Genomic DNA, 17,662 nt, shown 5'->3' with positions numbered 1-17,662 from the left:
CTGGTGAGAGGAAGGGCAAGTGCCTATTTCTAGGTGAATTCAGTGGGACAGCTCCAGAGTTTCCAGAAGACAAAGTGGAGTGTTACCAAAATCAGAGCTTGTCTAAATGAGGGACTGCATGAGCATGAGGAAGAAAATAATATTGGCCTCAGGCCACACATGAAACTCTGTCTTTGTTTTCCTTATAGGGCGGAAGTCTAAGCATCGATGAGGGAGTCTCGGGATGGTTGGTGAAGGCCACAACAGCTCTGGGTTGCCTCCCTTCATCTTGACAGGATTGCCAGGGATGGGGACCTCCCAGCATTGGTTGTTTCTGCTCCTTGGTGTCCTTTACACCGTCTCCATAGTGGGCAACGCCCTGATACTTTTCATCATCAAGGAAGAACAGAGTCTGCACCAGCCCATGTACTACTTCCTATCTCTGCTGTCAGTCAATGACCTGGGTGTGTCTTTCTCCACACTGCCCACAGTCCTGGCTGTGTTTTGCTTCCACTTAAGAGAAATCAGTTTTAATTCTTGCATGTCCCAAATGTTCTTTATCCACCTTTTCTCTTTCATGGAATCTGGTATCCTGCTGGCCATGAGCTTTGATCGCTATGTAGCCATCTGTAACCCACTGCGCTATTCCACAGTGCTCACTGATGCCCGGGTGGTGTGGATGGGGGTGTGTGTGTTCCTTCGAAGTTTCTGTATGGTTTTCCCATTACCTTTCCTCCTGAAGAGGTTGCCCTTCTGCAAGGCTAATGTGCTCTCCCATGCCTGCTGCCTTCATCCAGATCTGATTCGCCTGCCCTGTGGTGATATCACCGTTAATAACATATTTGGTCTTTTCATAGTCATCTCTACCCTTGGACTTGATTCTGCACTCATTCTCCTTTCTTACGTGCTCATCCTTCACTCTGTACTGGCTATTGCTTCCCAGAAAGAAAGACTGAAGACCCTAAACACATGTGTGTCACACCTGTGTGCTGTGCTAATCTTCTATGTGCCCATGGTAGGTGTGTCCATGGCTGCTCGCTATGGGAGGCATGCCCCACGGTATGTGCACACGCTCCTGTCACTTGTTTATCTGTTTGTGCCTCCAATGCTCAACCTTGTCATCTATTCCATCAAAACCAAGGAGATTCGTAGGAGGCTTTGCAAAATCCTGCTGGGGAACAAGTTTTGAGCTGGGGAAGGTAAGGTCAGTGTACAAAGGATGTTTACCCTGACTGCATGACCTTGTGCTCTGAAGACCTGCTTCAACCTGGAATTTTAATCAATCTCTCTCTGTCTCTCTGTCTGTCTCTCTCTCTGTCTCTGTCTCTCTGTCTCTCTGTCTCTCTCTTTTTCTCTCTCTCTCTGAAATTTCTGTTGGGATTCTTGCTATCAGATGGTATATGTCAGTGACATCATGGTTAAAATTCACACCAACAGACTTTGATGGGGTAAAAGTGGTCAGATCATAATTCCATTTCCTTCTTTTCAAAATAAAAAATGTAAATTCCTGTAATCATCCTCTCATTATGTCACAGTATACCCTGGTTTTCTTTATTAAAAGTCTTATATCACCTTAGATTTCTTATTAACAGAGAAACATTGTCATAATGGGAATTAGATTTTTTCCCCAAAGCGTTTGGTCAAGAGATATTAACTAAATTTTCTGTTTCTCTCTTTCTCTCTCTTACACATGTACACTAATTACATGTAAATATTTTATACAGTATGGTGTCTATCTGGCCTCTAAGATTAGATAACTGTTATTTTATATAAATTATATTAAAAGATCATTTTTAGTAATATTAAAATTTAGCATATCTTCATATTACTGCTTAAATTGTATACAATTTAATGTATGGCACCCGTTAATAAAATAATTAAAATGTTAGGAAGGCTATGTAACAAAATACTTGCATTATATGAAACGATGATTTGATTTAGGATATGACAAAATAATGTACTACTTTATAAAATGGTTGAAGTGCTTTAAAGAAATTAATTAGTGGGTATGGAAAAGATGGCAAGTTATTCAGTTTTGATCCTTTAACAAACTTTCAGACTAGACCAACTTTTAGAAAATGTAACCCAATTTAAAATGAAACTTGGACATTCTATGTCTTCCCATGGTGGAGATACTTCCAAGGCTGTAATAGTGTGTGTGTGTGTGTGTGTGTGTGTGTGTGTGTGTGTGTGTGTGTGTAATTGTTGTGAATGTGTGTGTAATTGTTGTGAATGTGTATGTGTTTTATGTTGGGATATATACCCACCTATATATATGCCCAGGCCAGTGGGGTTTCAATGGCGGGGGGACCCACCTGTGGGAGCGAATGAAAGAGACAGGGGACACAAGAGACGAACAGCAAGACAGGATTCTGATCAAGCTGCCAATTTTATTTTAATCTGCAAAGCTTATATAGCATAGGAAGGAGGGAAGGGGAAAAGGGGCGTGTAGAACATGGAAGGGGTGCAAGATGTGTGAGACAGATCATGCAACTGCGAGATGTCGGCTAAGGTCACTGGTCAGGGGCCTTTTATTCTGTTGCTAGGCTACCTGACCATGGGATGCTCTTTACGTTCGGTTGTCATGGCACCTGACTGTGGGATGTTCTCTTATCTTTGGGCGCCTCTGGCTACTACTCTGGGAAGGGGCTTATGACTTGTTCTCTGGCCTAGCTAGTACTTTCCATGGTTCATGTTTGGTTCCTGACATCTTGGTCCCTAACATATATACATGGAATAGAAAGAGTTGTTACATCTTCCAGGTTGATCCTCTTGTTTCATCCCCCTTAATGGCTTAGCCTACATATATTATATAATTAAAGTGACCCTGATTTTAGAAATCTCTCAGTATACCTTCTCATATTAATGAGTAAAATAGTGAAAGATATGCATAAGCAATAACAAATTTAAAGGAATACCTCCCTCAGAAACCTAGGCAATGCTTAGACACACATTTTCCTATTTCATGATTTCATATACTTTCTTGTTAAAATATGCTTTTAATTCTTCTGCAGACGACAATGGGCTGGTTTCTCTCAGCCTTTAAATCTCTCACTCACCTCATGTAGTTTTCATTCTTCCAGTGGAAGTTCTATGCTTCTGAGGGGACGCACATTAAATTTATTTTTATCAGAAACATCCCAAAACACTAAAAATCATCACTATCATAAAGTGTGTCATTTTTCTTTTAAAATATTTTATTAATTTTTTGAGAATTTAATATACACATACAGTATACTTTGATAATATTTATCCCCCAGTCATCCTCCTAACTCCTCCAAGATCCATTTTCTACCCCTTCTCAACTTCGCGTCTTTTTTAAAAATCAGATTTCATTTATATTTGAGGATTATATACATGGGTACACTGTACTTGCATAATTTCCACCCTTCCCCGTCCACTTCCTCCCATGTCCCTCCTACAACCCTTCTTGAGTTTATGACCTCTTCTACATTACAAATACATATGTACACACACACACGCACACACACACACACACACACACACACACACACTTCCTACTGAATCTAATTAGTGTTATTCTTACTTCGTTGTGCTTTGGACTAAGTGCTTAGGATTGGGGTCTCATTCCTGAAATAAGAAGAAAATGAATACATAAACAAATATTGGCTCACTCTACCTCAGCAGCCATTGACTGCTTGTGGCTCTTCATATAGGTGTGAGTCCTTGTGAAATATACCTCCTTCCAAGTTAGGATGTTTACAGGTGTTGTCTTTTCAGGTGTTACGCTGGCAGATATTTTGTTGGGAATTCATGGGAATGACTTCCTTGTCCAGTGCAAAGACAGTATTGTACAGCCACTGTCCTTATTCTCAGTCTCTTACAATCTTTTCATCCCCTTTCAATGATGTTCCCTAAGCCTTAGCTGTAACAATTGTGTCATAAATGTCTCATTTGAGTCTGGGAACCCTATGGTCACTTATTGTCTGCATTTGGATCAGATGTGTGGATCTCTCTGCAAAAATACATCTCCATCAAAAAGAATCTTCTTTGATGGGAGGTGAGAGTTGCACTTACTTATGGGTATAAGAATGAGTGTTTAGAGGGCAGTTGAGACTATATCATGTTGGTTATACAGTAGTACTAGGTTTTTTTCCCCTGGGGCCCATGATCTTTCTAGCCATGAGTTTGTAACTTAGTTGACCATGCCAGGCATGAGTTCTCTCCAGTTGAGCAGGTAATGACAGTTATTGGTTGCACCAAAGATTCAAGTGTCACTGTTGTACTGTTAGGGATATTTTGCAGGTCCTGTCTTGGTTGAGGTTCTCAAGCTTTAGAGGTGGCTAGCACTGCTGATAGCTTTTCTCCTTTGACAGCTTTTATAGCAGCACCTTCTCAGTATAGTATGAGCTAATCCTCAGGCAGGAGGCTCCCAGATCAGTAGCAGCTTGATTCCTCCATCTCCTGTGACTGAAGTATGATGTATCTTCAGCAATAAGATATTACCTTGATGTTCTTGTTGGCAACCATGAACAACAGCAATAGCTTATGTATTGGAGTGTAGTCTATAGCTCTCTCTCTCTCTGTAAGATGTGGGTGACCATCTATGTAGATGTAACCGTCTTGTTAAATAAGAAACACAGAGCCAATTGCAGAGTTAAAAGCCAAAAGGTCAGAGCAATAAACCTTACCCTTCACTGCTGTCTTTCCTCTCCACAAGAGGCCTACTTCCTGTGTCCTGTCTTTTATATAGACTTTCTGTTCTGCCTTCTCATTGGTTGTAAACCCAGCCACATGACCTCCTTGTCACTGCCTATCTGTACAGACCTCCAGGTCTTCTATGGTTGGTATTGAGATTAAAGGCATGTGTTGCCATGCTGGCTGTGTCCTTGAACACACAGAGATCCTGCCTAGCTCTGCCTCCCAAGTGCTGGGATTAAAGGCATGCACCATCACCACCCAGCTTCTGCTATGGCATGCTCTAACCCCAAAGCAACTTTATTAACATACAAATAAAATCGCATTTCAGTACAAATAAAATATCACTATCTATCTATCTATCTATCTATCTATCTATCTATCTATCTATCTATCTGCATTTTCCCACCATGGGGGCAAAATTGTACTAAAACTGTATATGTGTATATATGTATAAATATTATACATGTATTTTCAAGTAAGCACATAAAATAATATGTTTCCCTATGGCTTTTTCCAAACATCCATAGTGTTATTTATGCTTTTTCTTATCTCATCCTATTATCCTCTTATTACTCCCCAATTAACTATCCCCCATTTCTCGGATTCCCCTTCTTAAAACCCTTTTCCTCACCTCTCTAGAGCTCTTCCCACTCCCCCAATGGTCCTTTCCTATCTTCCAGGTTTTTGTAGTTACTCCAAGTTACACACAAACCTGAAGATTCAGATCTAAAATCTACAAATAAAACAGAAAATGAGACATTTGTCTTTCTGGGCCTTGATTACTTTACACAGTACCTTATTTTTCAGTTCCATCCATTTCCATGCAAATTTCATTTTTCTTTACAGCTGAATAGAAATCCAGTGTGTATATATACACCACATTTTCATTATTCATTCATCAGTGGACAGTTATGTAGGCTAGTTCCATTTTCATTCTCTTATGAGTAACACAGCATAGATACTGAACATAAATGCACAAGCACCACGGATTATGAGGTGTTGCCTTTTGAGCACCATCTGAAAGCCTTGTGAGATGTGAATCACTGGTTTGTGTTTGCATCACCATGAGCACTGCTTTGTATTTTGTCATTCTCCCATGCTGTTGTTATTGAAATGACAATTGTTTTGTCTTGATTTAAGAAAAGGGAATAAAAGAAGACACTTCATTTTTTTCTCAGTTTCCCCATTTCCATTTGCCATTGGAAATGGGGAAAAAACCCACTAATATATTTCCAGTGATGGCAATAGAGAGACATTGTTTAGACTGTTTTACTTCCTTGTTGACAATTATGCTTTTGAGTGGTGGTTGTTCTATTCTTTTGACACAATGTGCTTTGTATTATTATTTAATGTTATAGGGAAAAAGCTATGATTTCTAGTGCCACAGGTTCAATTTAGTACATAAACAATACACCTGTTCATTTGTACTTTTTAAATTTTTTTGTTGGTTTTCCTGAGACAGGGTTGTTTTGGAGCCTGTCCTGGAACTTGCTCTTTAGACCAGGCTGGCCTTGAACTCACAGAGATCTGCCTGCCTTTGCCTCTCGAGTGCTGCGATTAAAGGTGTGCTCCACCACTGTCCAGCTCATTTGTACTTTTTATTAGTGTATAGTCATTGTACATACAGATTAATTTCATAGTTATATTTGAATAAATGTATGTCATAAGTATATTTTGTAGATATTCTCTCTTCCCTTTTCTTCCCACTCCTCATTGGATCAATGCTCATTCATTCAGACTTACTTTTAGTTTCATGACATATCTATCTGTCTATCTATCTGTCTATCTATCTATCTATCTATCTATCTATCTCTATCTACTATATATCTCACTTTATATATCTATATAAAACATATTCACAAGTAAGAGAAAACATGATAATTTTATTTCTGAGTCTGACTTATTTAGTTTAAAGGAGGTGGGGCGGAGAGAATAGAAGGAGAGGAGGGAGTGGAAACTGTAATTGGTATGTAAAAATAAAAATAATTAATTAAAAAAAGAAAAAAAGTCCCTTTGCCCTAAATGTTCTGTTACCTTAAATGAATGTGCTTGTATTTATTTACAACATTCGTGTATTTATCTTAGGTGCAGTAAACAAATTCATAAGGTTTCCTCCTAAGTGTGCACTTGGCTGGAGTATAAGTTCATTGATTTCTCTTTTATTCTCTAATCCTGATAAGAGAGCATGGACAGTGATGATAATCTGGATGTATATCAGGATAATTTACATTCAAATTCTGACATTGTAAATCACTTCTCTATACTTATCAGTAAATTTTTTCAGCTTGAGTCTCCATTTCTCCATTATAAAAGTTTGGCTGTGGTACATAATGGCCCAAGAGCTCTTTTAATTTTAAAACTTTAAATTAAATTTCTGTCTTAGAAGTCAATCTGTATTCAGAGACAACTGGCCTTTCTACTATTCCTCTTCTTTTCTGTGGAGAAAAAAGAGCAAGTTTTCCAGCAGTTTCAAAAGTTCTTGCTAGGTGGTGTTGTGCTCAGATCTATAGGAATTTGTCCTTCATGTTACAAATAAGGGATCTGAAAACCAAAAGAATTAAATCAACTTAATGGCACTCACTTAGGGAAGGAGCTGGGTTTTAAAAATGTATTTTTAAATGTATTTATTTATTTTCATTATATGTGCATGAATGTTTTGCCTGCACATAAGTGCACATACCACTTTGTATCCTGTACCATGGAGACAAGAAGAGGCCATTAGATCTCATGTAATTGGAGCTGATATGTGTGTACTGGCACTAACCCTGGGTCATTTGCAAGAGCAATCAGTGCTTTTAACTGCTGAGCCATTTCTCCAGCCTGAGGAAGCTAGCTTTGACTTTAGGTCTGGCTGCATGGTAACAAACGTCAAGCAGATTCTTCTCTTGAAAGACTTTCAACAGTTAATCAGGTGATTTTCCAGATAGACCAGGATGTTTTGTCCTGTTTGCTGACACCATATAACTAGGCTTTTACTGGATGTATTATTCCTTTCTTGAAATCTCTTTGAATCATGGAATGGTTAACAGAAAAATCTCTCTTCTGAGAGTCAGGAGGAATCCATGGGTCTGAGAATCTACCCAGCTCTGGTGATGAGTTACAGAATCAACTGTTTCTGAGTCTCAGTTCTACCAAATGAAGAGCTGAATAAGGGGAACATTCCAGGATAACCCCAGCTTTTACTCTCAACTTCTTTGATATCTTTAAGTCGGAAAAATGGCAGAGCACAGGGGAGCAAAATTACTCAAGAGTTTTCCCACTTCTCATTGCCTTAGCCATCTCCCCAGGCTGCACTAACTAGGCTCAGGGGACTCTTAAGAGGCAGCTTTGTAGATCCCAGAACAGGAAGTGAATATAGACTAGCACAGTATGAAGAGCAGAGCTGTGTTCTGAGGATTTAGAGCATTTGGTGTTTGAGGAGTTAGAGCATTTGGTGTTTCTCCTCTGGACAAGCACCTTGACTATCTCTTTTCTCACAGCTACTAGATCTACCCTGAAGGGGTAAGTGGGGACCTTAGCCCTTCTGTCACAGGGATCCCCAGGAACTGCTTCCTAACTCTTGGATTCTGAGATGACTAGGTTATGAAAATTTCAGGAAAGTCCATCAACTCAGCATCTAGTTCTAAATGGTTACAACACTGTTCTGGGCCTCATTCTCCATTTACACTATGGGTCCTGGCATGGAGCCTCAGAGAGGCATCTAGTCTTTTGTTTCTCATAGACAGTTTCTATTGGGATCAATGTTTCAGTGTGATTAACCCCGTTATTTTCATTAGGTAATTAGACAAGAATGATATAAAAGAAGAGAGTCTATGAATGGGAAACTGGTTGGAACTAGGCAAGTAGTTTGAAGGCAAGACCAGGTACTCTGACCTTCTAAGAATCTGCTTTCATTGCTACCTTCTTATCTGTCATTTATTCAGCATATGACTTGCACTAGAGGCCTGAATATTCACATTAAGTACTTCATTCTGCATTAATTTTCATATTCTTAAATGTGAAAATGGTTTATTAGAAAGTTAAATTTACAGTTAGTATGTTAGAAAGTGAGTTGAGATTAATTTACATGTATCAAGAACTTTACACTTAAAACGTAGGTGTTAATATACTGTTAAAAGCAGTTTATCAATTTAGTAACATTTTGTAAAAGTTTAAAACTAGAACTAGCAATCTCTGAGTCCTAGTTTAGGAATTTGCATGTCATTTTACCTGCCTAAGCATTGAGGATAAAATGAGGAGAATGGAGATGTGAGATGGCTTAGCTGGCAAAGGCAATTGCCACTGACCTTGATAGCCTGAGCTTCTTCCTGGGACCCACATGGTAGAAGTGGAAAAGCAACTCTGCAAGTTATCTTCTGATTTTCACATGTGTCATGGTGCATGCTCTTACACTAAACAGGTAAATGCAAATAGAATATAATTTAAAAATAGAAGGAAATGCAGGCGATGATGGGAGCTCATAATTTATTAAGGTAGAAAGACACTAATCAAATAACCATGTGTCTGTCACTTAATAACCTATGATAAAAAAACAATAAATAAAATATGGTAAAGCAAGAGCCAAACTCTTGAGTCACCTTAGGGGTGTGCCAGTCGATGAATAGATAAAGGAAATGCACACACACACACACACACACACACACACACACACACACGTGTGTATGTGTATAAACATGAATTTTATTCTCCTTAAGAAACAATGAAATTGGGCTGGAGAGATGGCTCAGAGGTTAAGAGCACTGACTGCTCTTCCAGAGGTCCTGAGTTCAATTCCCAGCAACCACATGGTGGCTCACAACCATCTGTAATGAGATCTGATGCCCTCTTCTGGCCTTCAGTCATACATGCTGTATATGTAATAAATAAATAAATCTTTTTTTTTTTTTTTAAAGAAACAATGAAATTACACCATTTTCAAGAAAATATATGCACTAAAGACAGTCATTAGGTGAAATAAGCCAGACTGGGAAAGAAAAAAAATATTACATTACCTTTTTTAGGGGATTTGCTAGTCCTTCTTGCAAGCTTTCAGATGCAACTTCTACGCATGTGACCTGAATAGCATTTTTAAGTCCCTCAAGTCAATGCAGCATACAGTTCAATTTGAGAATATTTGACCCAAGGAAACATATGAACACATAGGAAGCAAAATCAAAGGCAACAGGAGTGACAGAGAGTGAGGTTATTGAATTCTAATGACTAAATGAAAGGGTCAGAGAACAAAGAGGAGATGAGTTACTGGGTGATATTTGAATCCAGGAGAAAGCAGACAGACAGCTTAGAATCTAGTCAAAATGGGTCATAACTTGCATAGAAGAGAATAAATATGCCTAACATATTAAGAACTGAATTCATTGAGCATTGGTTATATGATGATGTCTAAAAACCAGAGGCAAGACAGTCCAGGTCATACAAATGTAAGCATCTGAAATAACATGGCACAGGAAGAATAAAAGATAATGCTTGAAAAAGAGTCAAGGGAAGTCTCTGGGGAAAGGGAAAGGGCTTATACAGTCTGTCCCCCCCCCCCCCCGCCCCAGATCTTTCCATGGTCTTTAGTGTGAGAATCTAAGCATCATTTCCCTCCTATCTTGAGACTCTTGCTGGCCCTACTCTTCAGTTTTTCCTTGGCACAATCTCACCTCACTCTGGTGTATCTCCCTACAGCTGTTAGGTAGCTATTCTGCAATCCTGATGAGGAGCGTCCAGACTAACACTTCAAGTACCACTAGCTTCATACTAATGGGCTTCCCAGAGATGGGGAGTCTGGAGCACTGGCTGGCTGCCCTCCTGCTGCTGCTGTACGTTATCTCCATTGTAGGCAATGCCCTGATTCTCTTCATCATAAAGGAGGAACAGAGCTTGCACCAGCCAATGTACTATTTCCTGTCCCTTCTTTCTGTCAATGACCTGGGGGTGTCCTTTTCGACTTTGCCCACGGTGCTGGCTTCTATGTGTTTTCATGTCCCAGAGATGGCCTTCGATGCCTGCTTGGCCCAGATGTTCTTCATACACTTTTTTTCCTGGACAGAGTCTGGGATTCTCCTGGCCATGAGTTTTGACAGGTATGTGGCCATCTGTAACCCCTTGCACTATTCCTCTGTGCTTACAGATGCTCGTGTGGTCCATATGGGCATGTCCATCATTATCCGTAGCTTCTGCATGGTCTTTCCACTTCCTTTCCTACTGAAGAGGCTGCCCTTCTGTAAGGCCAATGTTTTGACCCATTCCTACTGCTTACACCCAGACCTCATACGCCTACCCTGTGGAGATACCACCATCAACAGCATGTATGGTCTGTTTATTGTCATCTCTGCCTTCGGTATAGATTCAGTGCTCATCCTTCTCTCCTATGTGCTCATTCTGCGCTCTGTGCTAGCCATTGCCTCCCAGGAAGAGAGGCTTAAGACACTCAACACGTGTGTGTCACATATCTCTGCTGTGCTCATCTTCTATGTGCCCATGATTAGTGTGTCAATGGTCCACAGATTTGTAAAGCATGCCCCAGAGTATGTGCACAAGTTCACATCCTTGGTCTATCTCTTTGTGCCTCCAATGCTCAATCCCATTATCTATTCCATCAAGACAAAAGAGATTCGCAGGAGGCTACACAAGATGTTATTTGGCACCAAGTTCTGATTGGGGATGCATTTTCTGACATTTTTGTTTTTCCTGATATTTTAATGTATCAAGATAGTCTGTGGAGCCTTTATATATATATTCCTATATTTGGGAGTATGCATTACTTGCAAGATACAGCCTAGACAAAATCTGTAACTCAAAACACCATGTAATTAATTAGGTCATAGTTTGCTGCAAATTAATTCTCTCCAACCAAACAAGAAAAAGGCTCTTGAATTAGATCTTGTCTGGTTCCAATACACCACCACTAGCTATGTTATCAAGTAATATAAAAATAACTTTATTCATATATATAAAATATATAATACATACATATGATATTATCTGATAAAATAATAATCATTTTGGATATTTTTAACCTTTAAAGTTTTGAGTTATACAATAGCCATCACTCAGGCACAACTAAAGGGAAGATTAAATTTCTCCTAAGAAGCTAACAGACACCCTGAGTGGATGATGAACTGGTATTAGTGACTAATGGAGGGGCAAGATCCCTTTATTAGGTATGGCAATGTGACCTATAGTCTACTGGCATGTGGTTCCTGTCCTACAATGAGTAGCACTGCCAAAGACCACCCCTTGAGCTACAACAGAGACCAAGAAATGACAGATACCAGGGAAATCACAGAATCACAGCTATAAAAAGGCAGAAATCTTCTGAGATCTATAAATGTGAACACAACCCACATGACACAGGCAGGTGGACACTGGTAGTGTTAAACACAGTTGCCTGGGGACTTCCATCAGGCAGTGGACAGGACATCATGTAAGTCAAACTTGAAGGGGGGCAATGGAGAAAGCAGGTACTTCAGGCAGAATTCTTTTAAAAGTGATATCTCTTTACATTTTTCTTGTTAGATGATGAAATAAGTTTCAGAAAGTAAAGCTCTCTGGACCAAGTAATAGGACAGTGACCTAAACAAAAGAGAATATACACTTGAATTGCTGCTAAATGCCCATCCTTGAATGCAAATTAAGCAACAGAAAAGTAAAATAAAAACCTACATATGACATAATGAATGTAACAGAGATAGAGAAATACTTGTTTCCAACAATAAGCAAATATATTTCAAGAAGAAACTTGAGTAGATGGCTTTGCTATGGATTGGTAAAACTAGGAATGAAGCTTACGTTTTCCAAAGTCTCAGAGGCATGAGGTGACCAAGTACTGCCACCATAGTCCCAAGACTCTGCCAGTCTCAAAAATGCTCAGCAAATGAGCTCTTTTAAAAGAATTCAGACACGACCTTAAGTAAAGTGCATTAAGTGAATGCATGAGGGAATTGTGCTAGATAAAGAAGGTTCTGAAAGGGCAGCAGGAAGAGTACAGGGAGTCAGGTAGAAGAGAGTGCTGTAGTGTTGCAAGCTGAGGGCTGACTTGGGAGCCACTCCTCTACATGAGGCTGTAGCAGAGATTGGATGGAACATCCTCCAGAACACAGAACACAGTCAGCTCTGACTCAGAAACATGCTACATTGATCTGGTTGCAAAGCTACAGGAAAAAACTAAAAGCAAAGCCAGCAGAAGTTTTCTCTCTCCAGAACTTTTTGGGTCATCATAGAAGCCAACTTTATTAGTATTTGGAGAGAAAGAGGGAAAGAAGGCAATTCTACACACAGTTATGTGCAAATATGCAAAATGCCAAGGATGACAATGAGCCCTTGGCTTTTAATTCATATTAGCAGGAATTTGTGCACTCTCTCTGAAATCATAAACCACCTTCTGGAGTTCAGTGTTTTTCATGCTTTTTAAAAATTGCCATTTGGGATGAGTGAGATGGTTCAGCAGGTAGAGGACCTTGCACATAAACCCTGATGACCTGGGTACAATCCCTGGATCCATCACAGTTTGGTTTCGACAGAATCAACTTCTGAGAGTTGTCCTCTGACCTCCATTTGCTTACCATGGTACAGATATGTCTGTATTCTCACACACACTAAATGAAGAGATAGATAAGTAAATAAATAAGTAAATACAGTGAAAAGTACAGTGAAGCTCAATTTTAGCTATATAATTTAGTTACACAATAGGGCATAAGAATGATAAGTGAATACTTGAATCATACTGTTATAGGGGAAGTACTGTACCCAAATTGAGCATGGAAAGTATTTGCCAATCATACTAACAAGTGTGTGTTCTGCTTTGCTACTGCTGAACAAATATGAATCTAATCCATAAATAAGAAATTTAAATTTTTTCTTTCTGAATGAATATATTTGTTCTTACTGTCAACTTCTAATAAATTAAGAACCATTGATAGTGTTTTTGTATTGACTGGAAGCTTCATTATTTTGAAAAAAAATTATGCCTAATAATAAATAAAATAACATTGTCCAGTTTGTACCTGTTTTATTTCCAACAACTCTTCTTTATAGTTGGAAACAGTTATTTATGCTATTTATAAAAATAGTCTTATAGACATCTGGATTCTAAATGCTGAGTTGTATTTCTTATTAACCATAATGACAAATTTCCCTTCTTGTTGAATAATTATTTTATGAAACATTTCCAATCTACTACCTGTCACTCACTTACATACAGGCTTTGGATATGTCTGCTAGCAGGAATATGTTTGAGTTTTTAAAGTTATTTCACGTACTTTCCTACATCTGCAAAAATCAGCTTTGTGTTAAGTTGTGTTGAGTAGCCACTCGAGCATCTGTTAAGCTCCAACCCCATCAATATTTAAGGAACAGCTCATCTCAGCTAACAACAATAATGGGAATTGGATGTCAAGACCAGAAAGAACTGGAGATGCAGTTCAGGAGCACAGTGCTAGTCCAGCATGCACCAGGCCCTGGGTTCAAGCCTCAGAACCTAGGAATCTTGTTTCTTCCAGCTTATGTTTACCTTCAATATATAGTTTTGTGGTATTCAGCCTTTGTTATGTCTTCACACAATTTATATGGAGATTGACTTCACTGGTGATATTATGTCATTGCAATTACTCACAAATACCACATGTTCTCCCTTTATGTGGAATTTGAGAAAGAAACCTGGGTGTAGAGCTCTAATTACTAGAGGTTGTGAAGGGGAGGGTGGATAAAAGGTATACAGCATGTATGAATCAAAATATCACACCAAATCTCATTACCATGTGTAATTAATAATGTTAATAAATAAGAGGAACAAAAAAGGAAAAAAAAAAGGAATGTGTGTGTAGATAAAAAATAATCGCTGGAGTAATTGAAAGACCACATTCTTCCTGTAACTCTTCATATAGGATTTTCCCCAGCCTCCAATGACTAAATCATATTGTCACAGTTCTAATCCCACATCTGGTACATTGCAGGTCTCAATAAATATTATTGAGTGAATAAATAAATGAGTGAGCCATGACATTCCTTTAAATGAAAGAACAAAGTTCAGAAACATTGCACTGGACCTTCAGAACCTTTCATTCCCCAATCTCCATAGTGTTTTAAAGCTGGGATTAGATACAGGCTGGTAATTAATTTCTGTCCTAGGAAGAATGAACTCTGAAAAGTAGTACTTTAGAGGGAATTTTCTGAGCAACATGCTGGAAGCAAATGATGTAAGAATGAGGTTGTCTGACACGCAGCTCTGCCTTTAGAACTTCTACTGAATGAGACTCTCTTGACATCTGAGCCTGCCATGCACCAGTTCTTGGGTGAGTAACATCTGCATCCAGAGATTCAAAGAAGTCTTATCTTGATATTGTACTATCTGTTTGAAGAGTGTTGGAAGTTTAAGTGAATTGCAAGGAAATAGCAAACCTTTAAGTGCTGTCAGCTGGTGTGTAAATTATACAAGCACAGATAAAATCAATAAATTAAACATTCATTTAAGGATAATTATTTCCTCTACTTTATCATGTATGTTTGATGAACTAATCCTCTGTCCATGATGGAAGGAAAGGGCAAGGTCTTTTATTTAATAAATATGAACAAGATGTACAAGCAGCAGCAAATAGATCCCTTCCTAGCTGAGCATGAAACAGAATGACAGACGACACTGAGTTCCTGGCTCATCATCACAATTAGAAAATATATCCAGTTGGTGTGGAGCAGTGAATCCTCTCGATGAAGAAATGCCCTTGGGGGTACCTAACCTAACTTGGGAGATGAACTTATTGTCCCCTTCTTTGTTTATTACTTTATAAAGTCTGGCAGGTGGAGACCCTTTCCTGGTCAGCCGAACTTTAGCTGTAGCAGCAAAGTTGTGGCATCTGAGAAGAGCTGGTCAGATTTACAAACCACTTCCTGAATTCTGCTTCATGACATAGAAAATGACACTAATGGACAGCTAGGGTCAGGGGCATGGTTACTATATTCTTGTGAGGATCATTTCTGAAGAATCTCTCCTTCCCTGAGTTCCCGTGGAGCTTCCTGCAATGTGACTTGGTGATTTCTTATGTTCTGTATTGGATCTTATTTATCATAGGACTTTTATGAGTCTAGATACTTTGTTATTTCAATATGGGAACTAATCTTGGGTTCAAAGGAAACATTGTAACAAAACAACAACAACAATAAAATCAAATGGTGTGTGGCTTGGGTCTGTTTAGGGTTACAGCTGCAGAGGTGGCCTGCCTATGTCTATGGCAATAACTCTATGAGCTGTCACAACACCCAAAACAAAGCAAAACAGAACTCCAGTCTTTCCCCTTTGCTTCTGAAAAGCGTTAGGATTTGTATTTGATTGTGGAGAAAGGAAGGGAGAAAGTGGAGCAGAACCAGAGTCCATTTGAAGAGCCCCCTAGCCTCCTGGTCCTTATTTTTTGTTTTTGTTTTCTTTTTTCTCTTAATGTCAGATTATGGTCAAACAAAGCCCCCCCCCCTCTGTCTTTGGTTGGTCACCAGGGAGTGTTTTACTTATGTTTATTTAGTAACTCCCTTCAGCTTTTTCTTTACATCAATATCTTTATTTAGAAATAAAATCTCATGCCATTAAAATTATCATTTGTATCCTCAAGCAAGATAGGAGTTTCTTATAATACTCATCAAAGTTATTTTTAAATTTACAGTTACATTTGACTCTATTTATTTTTCCTTTGAAACCATGTTGCTACATTATTCAACAATTCTCTAAAATGTTACCAATGCACCAGTAAACAAATGAATTTGTTACTGTAGTCAGGGGTGAATTTTGAGATCTGGCCCACAAGTACTGACACTATCTACATTCACAGAGAGCTCCCCTTCCCGCTTTGTAGCTCATTTTTGATATTTCCCCAGTAGAGCCTTGCATACAGAAGAAAACATTGTGTCAATGATGTCCTGGGTCTCTAACTATTTTCCTGACAAGACAGATTTCATAGTCACCCTCACCTAATTTTTTTCAGCTGGAAATAAGCCTAAGCTTAGTCTGAGATAATCAAAATTAGGCTAAGGGATTTCCTAGTATTTGTTAGCTCTCTGTCATCAATGAAATGACATACAAGGAAAATCATTCTAAAAGAAGGGAAGAAAGAATTACTTTCTAATTGTGAATCACGAATGTTTTATGCTGTATATCCCAGAGATTTTTTTCTTTTTCTTAGAATCCCAGAACATAGTTTCTGACATCTCTTAGCATGAAAGAGAATTATTATCCCAAGAAAGGAAGTGAAAAGAGAAACCATGTCTCCGGCATATGGGCCACCCTATAGAAAAGTTCATTATTTAGAAATCTGTGATATTGAGCACTGTCTTGGAAAAAGATAAATGCAGTAGACAGGAAAGATGCAGAAAGAAGCCTAGAAAGTTCTTAGTGTCATCAGCTGTCAGCATTCTGCTTCATCTTTGTTCATTCTCTTCTGTAGTGAGTTCTAAAAGAATACCAGATTCCACCTTGTGAAGTTAAAGCGACCTGTGAATGTTGAGAGCAACAGTGTTGGGGATTAGGACAGCAATGGTGATTTTCTGCAATGCAGATCAGACAATGAAACACTATTTGTACAGTTAGATGTTACACCAGAATGGGAGACGGACATGAATTTAATCTCAAGTATCTATGTAACTCTGAGAAATTGATTCTCTGTGCCTCATATGATTAGTATGAACATTAAGTAAGTCAATGCATATAAAAATTTTAGAATAGAACACGGCACATTTAGTGACTCAGTAACATTGTTACATTCAGAAAATTTGCTATTTTTATAAAAATAATTCCTAGTTTAGGTTAATCTGTAAGACATTACATAACTACTCAATCACCTCCAACATTTACCTTTCTGGGGATGACACAGGTGCCAGCTGAATGCACTATTGCTTTCTATCTCCTTATTTTATGTTTTAAGTTTTATATTTCAATTTTCCTGGTCTCATAGCTTCCCCTAGATTTGCATATCCATATCATACTTATGATATTGATAATGCTCATGCTTAAAATTATAATCATAATGACATCATCAATGAAAATCCATAAGCACTGTAA

At 38.6% G+C, this 17,662-nt stretch overlaps 2 protein-coding genes across 2 annotated transcripts; both read left to right on the top strand.

The window, feature by feature from the left end:
- The first annotated feature begins 223 nt into the window (after positions 1-223).
- Positions 224-1,168, top strand: LOC118574594 (olfactory receptor 51I2-like). The gene has a single exon (XM_036175551.1). It carries the CDS (start codon positions 224-226, stop codon positions 1,166-1,168), a length of 945 nt encoding a protein of 314 aa, XP_036031444.1.
- Positions 1,169-10,335: 9,167 nt separating this feature from the next.
- LOC118573217 (olfactory receptor 51I2-like) lies at positions 10,336-11,280 on the top strand. Its single transcript, XM_036173425.1, has one exon. The coding sequence runs from the start codon at positions 10,336-10,338 to the stop codon at positions 11,278-11,280; it is 945 nt and encodes a 314-aa protein (XP_036029318.1).
- Positions 11,281-17,662: the final 6,382 nt, after the last annotated feature.

This window comes from Onychomys torridus, chromosome 1, assembly GCF_903995425.1.
Source record: "Onychomys torridus chromosome 1, mOncTor1.1, whole genome shotgun sequence".
NCBI lineage: Eukaryota > Metazoa > Chordata > Mammalia > Rodentia > Cricetidae > Onychomys > Onychomys torridus.
This window is presented reverse-complemented; position numbering and strand designations above follow the sequence as displayed.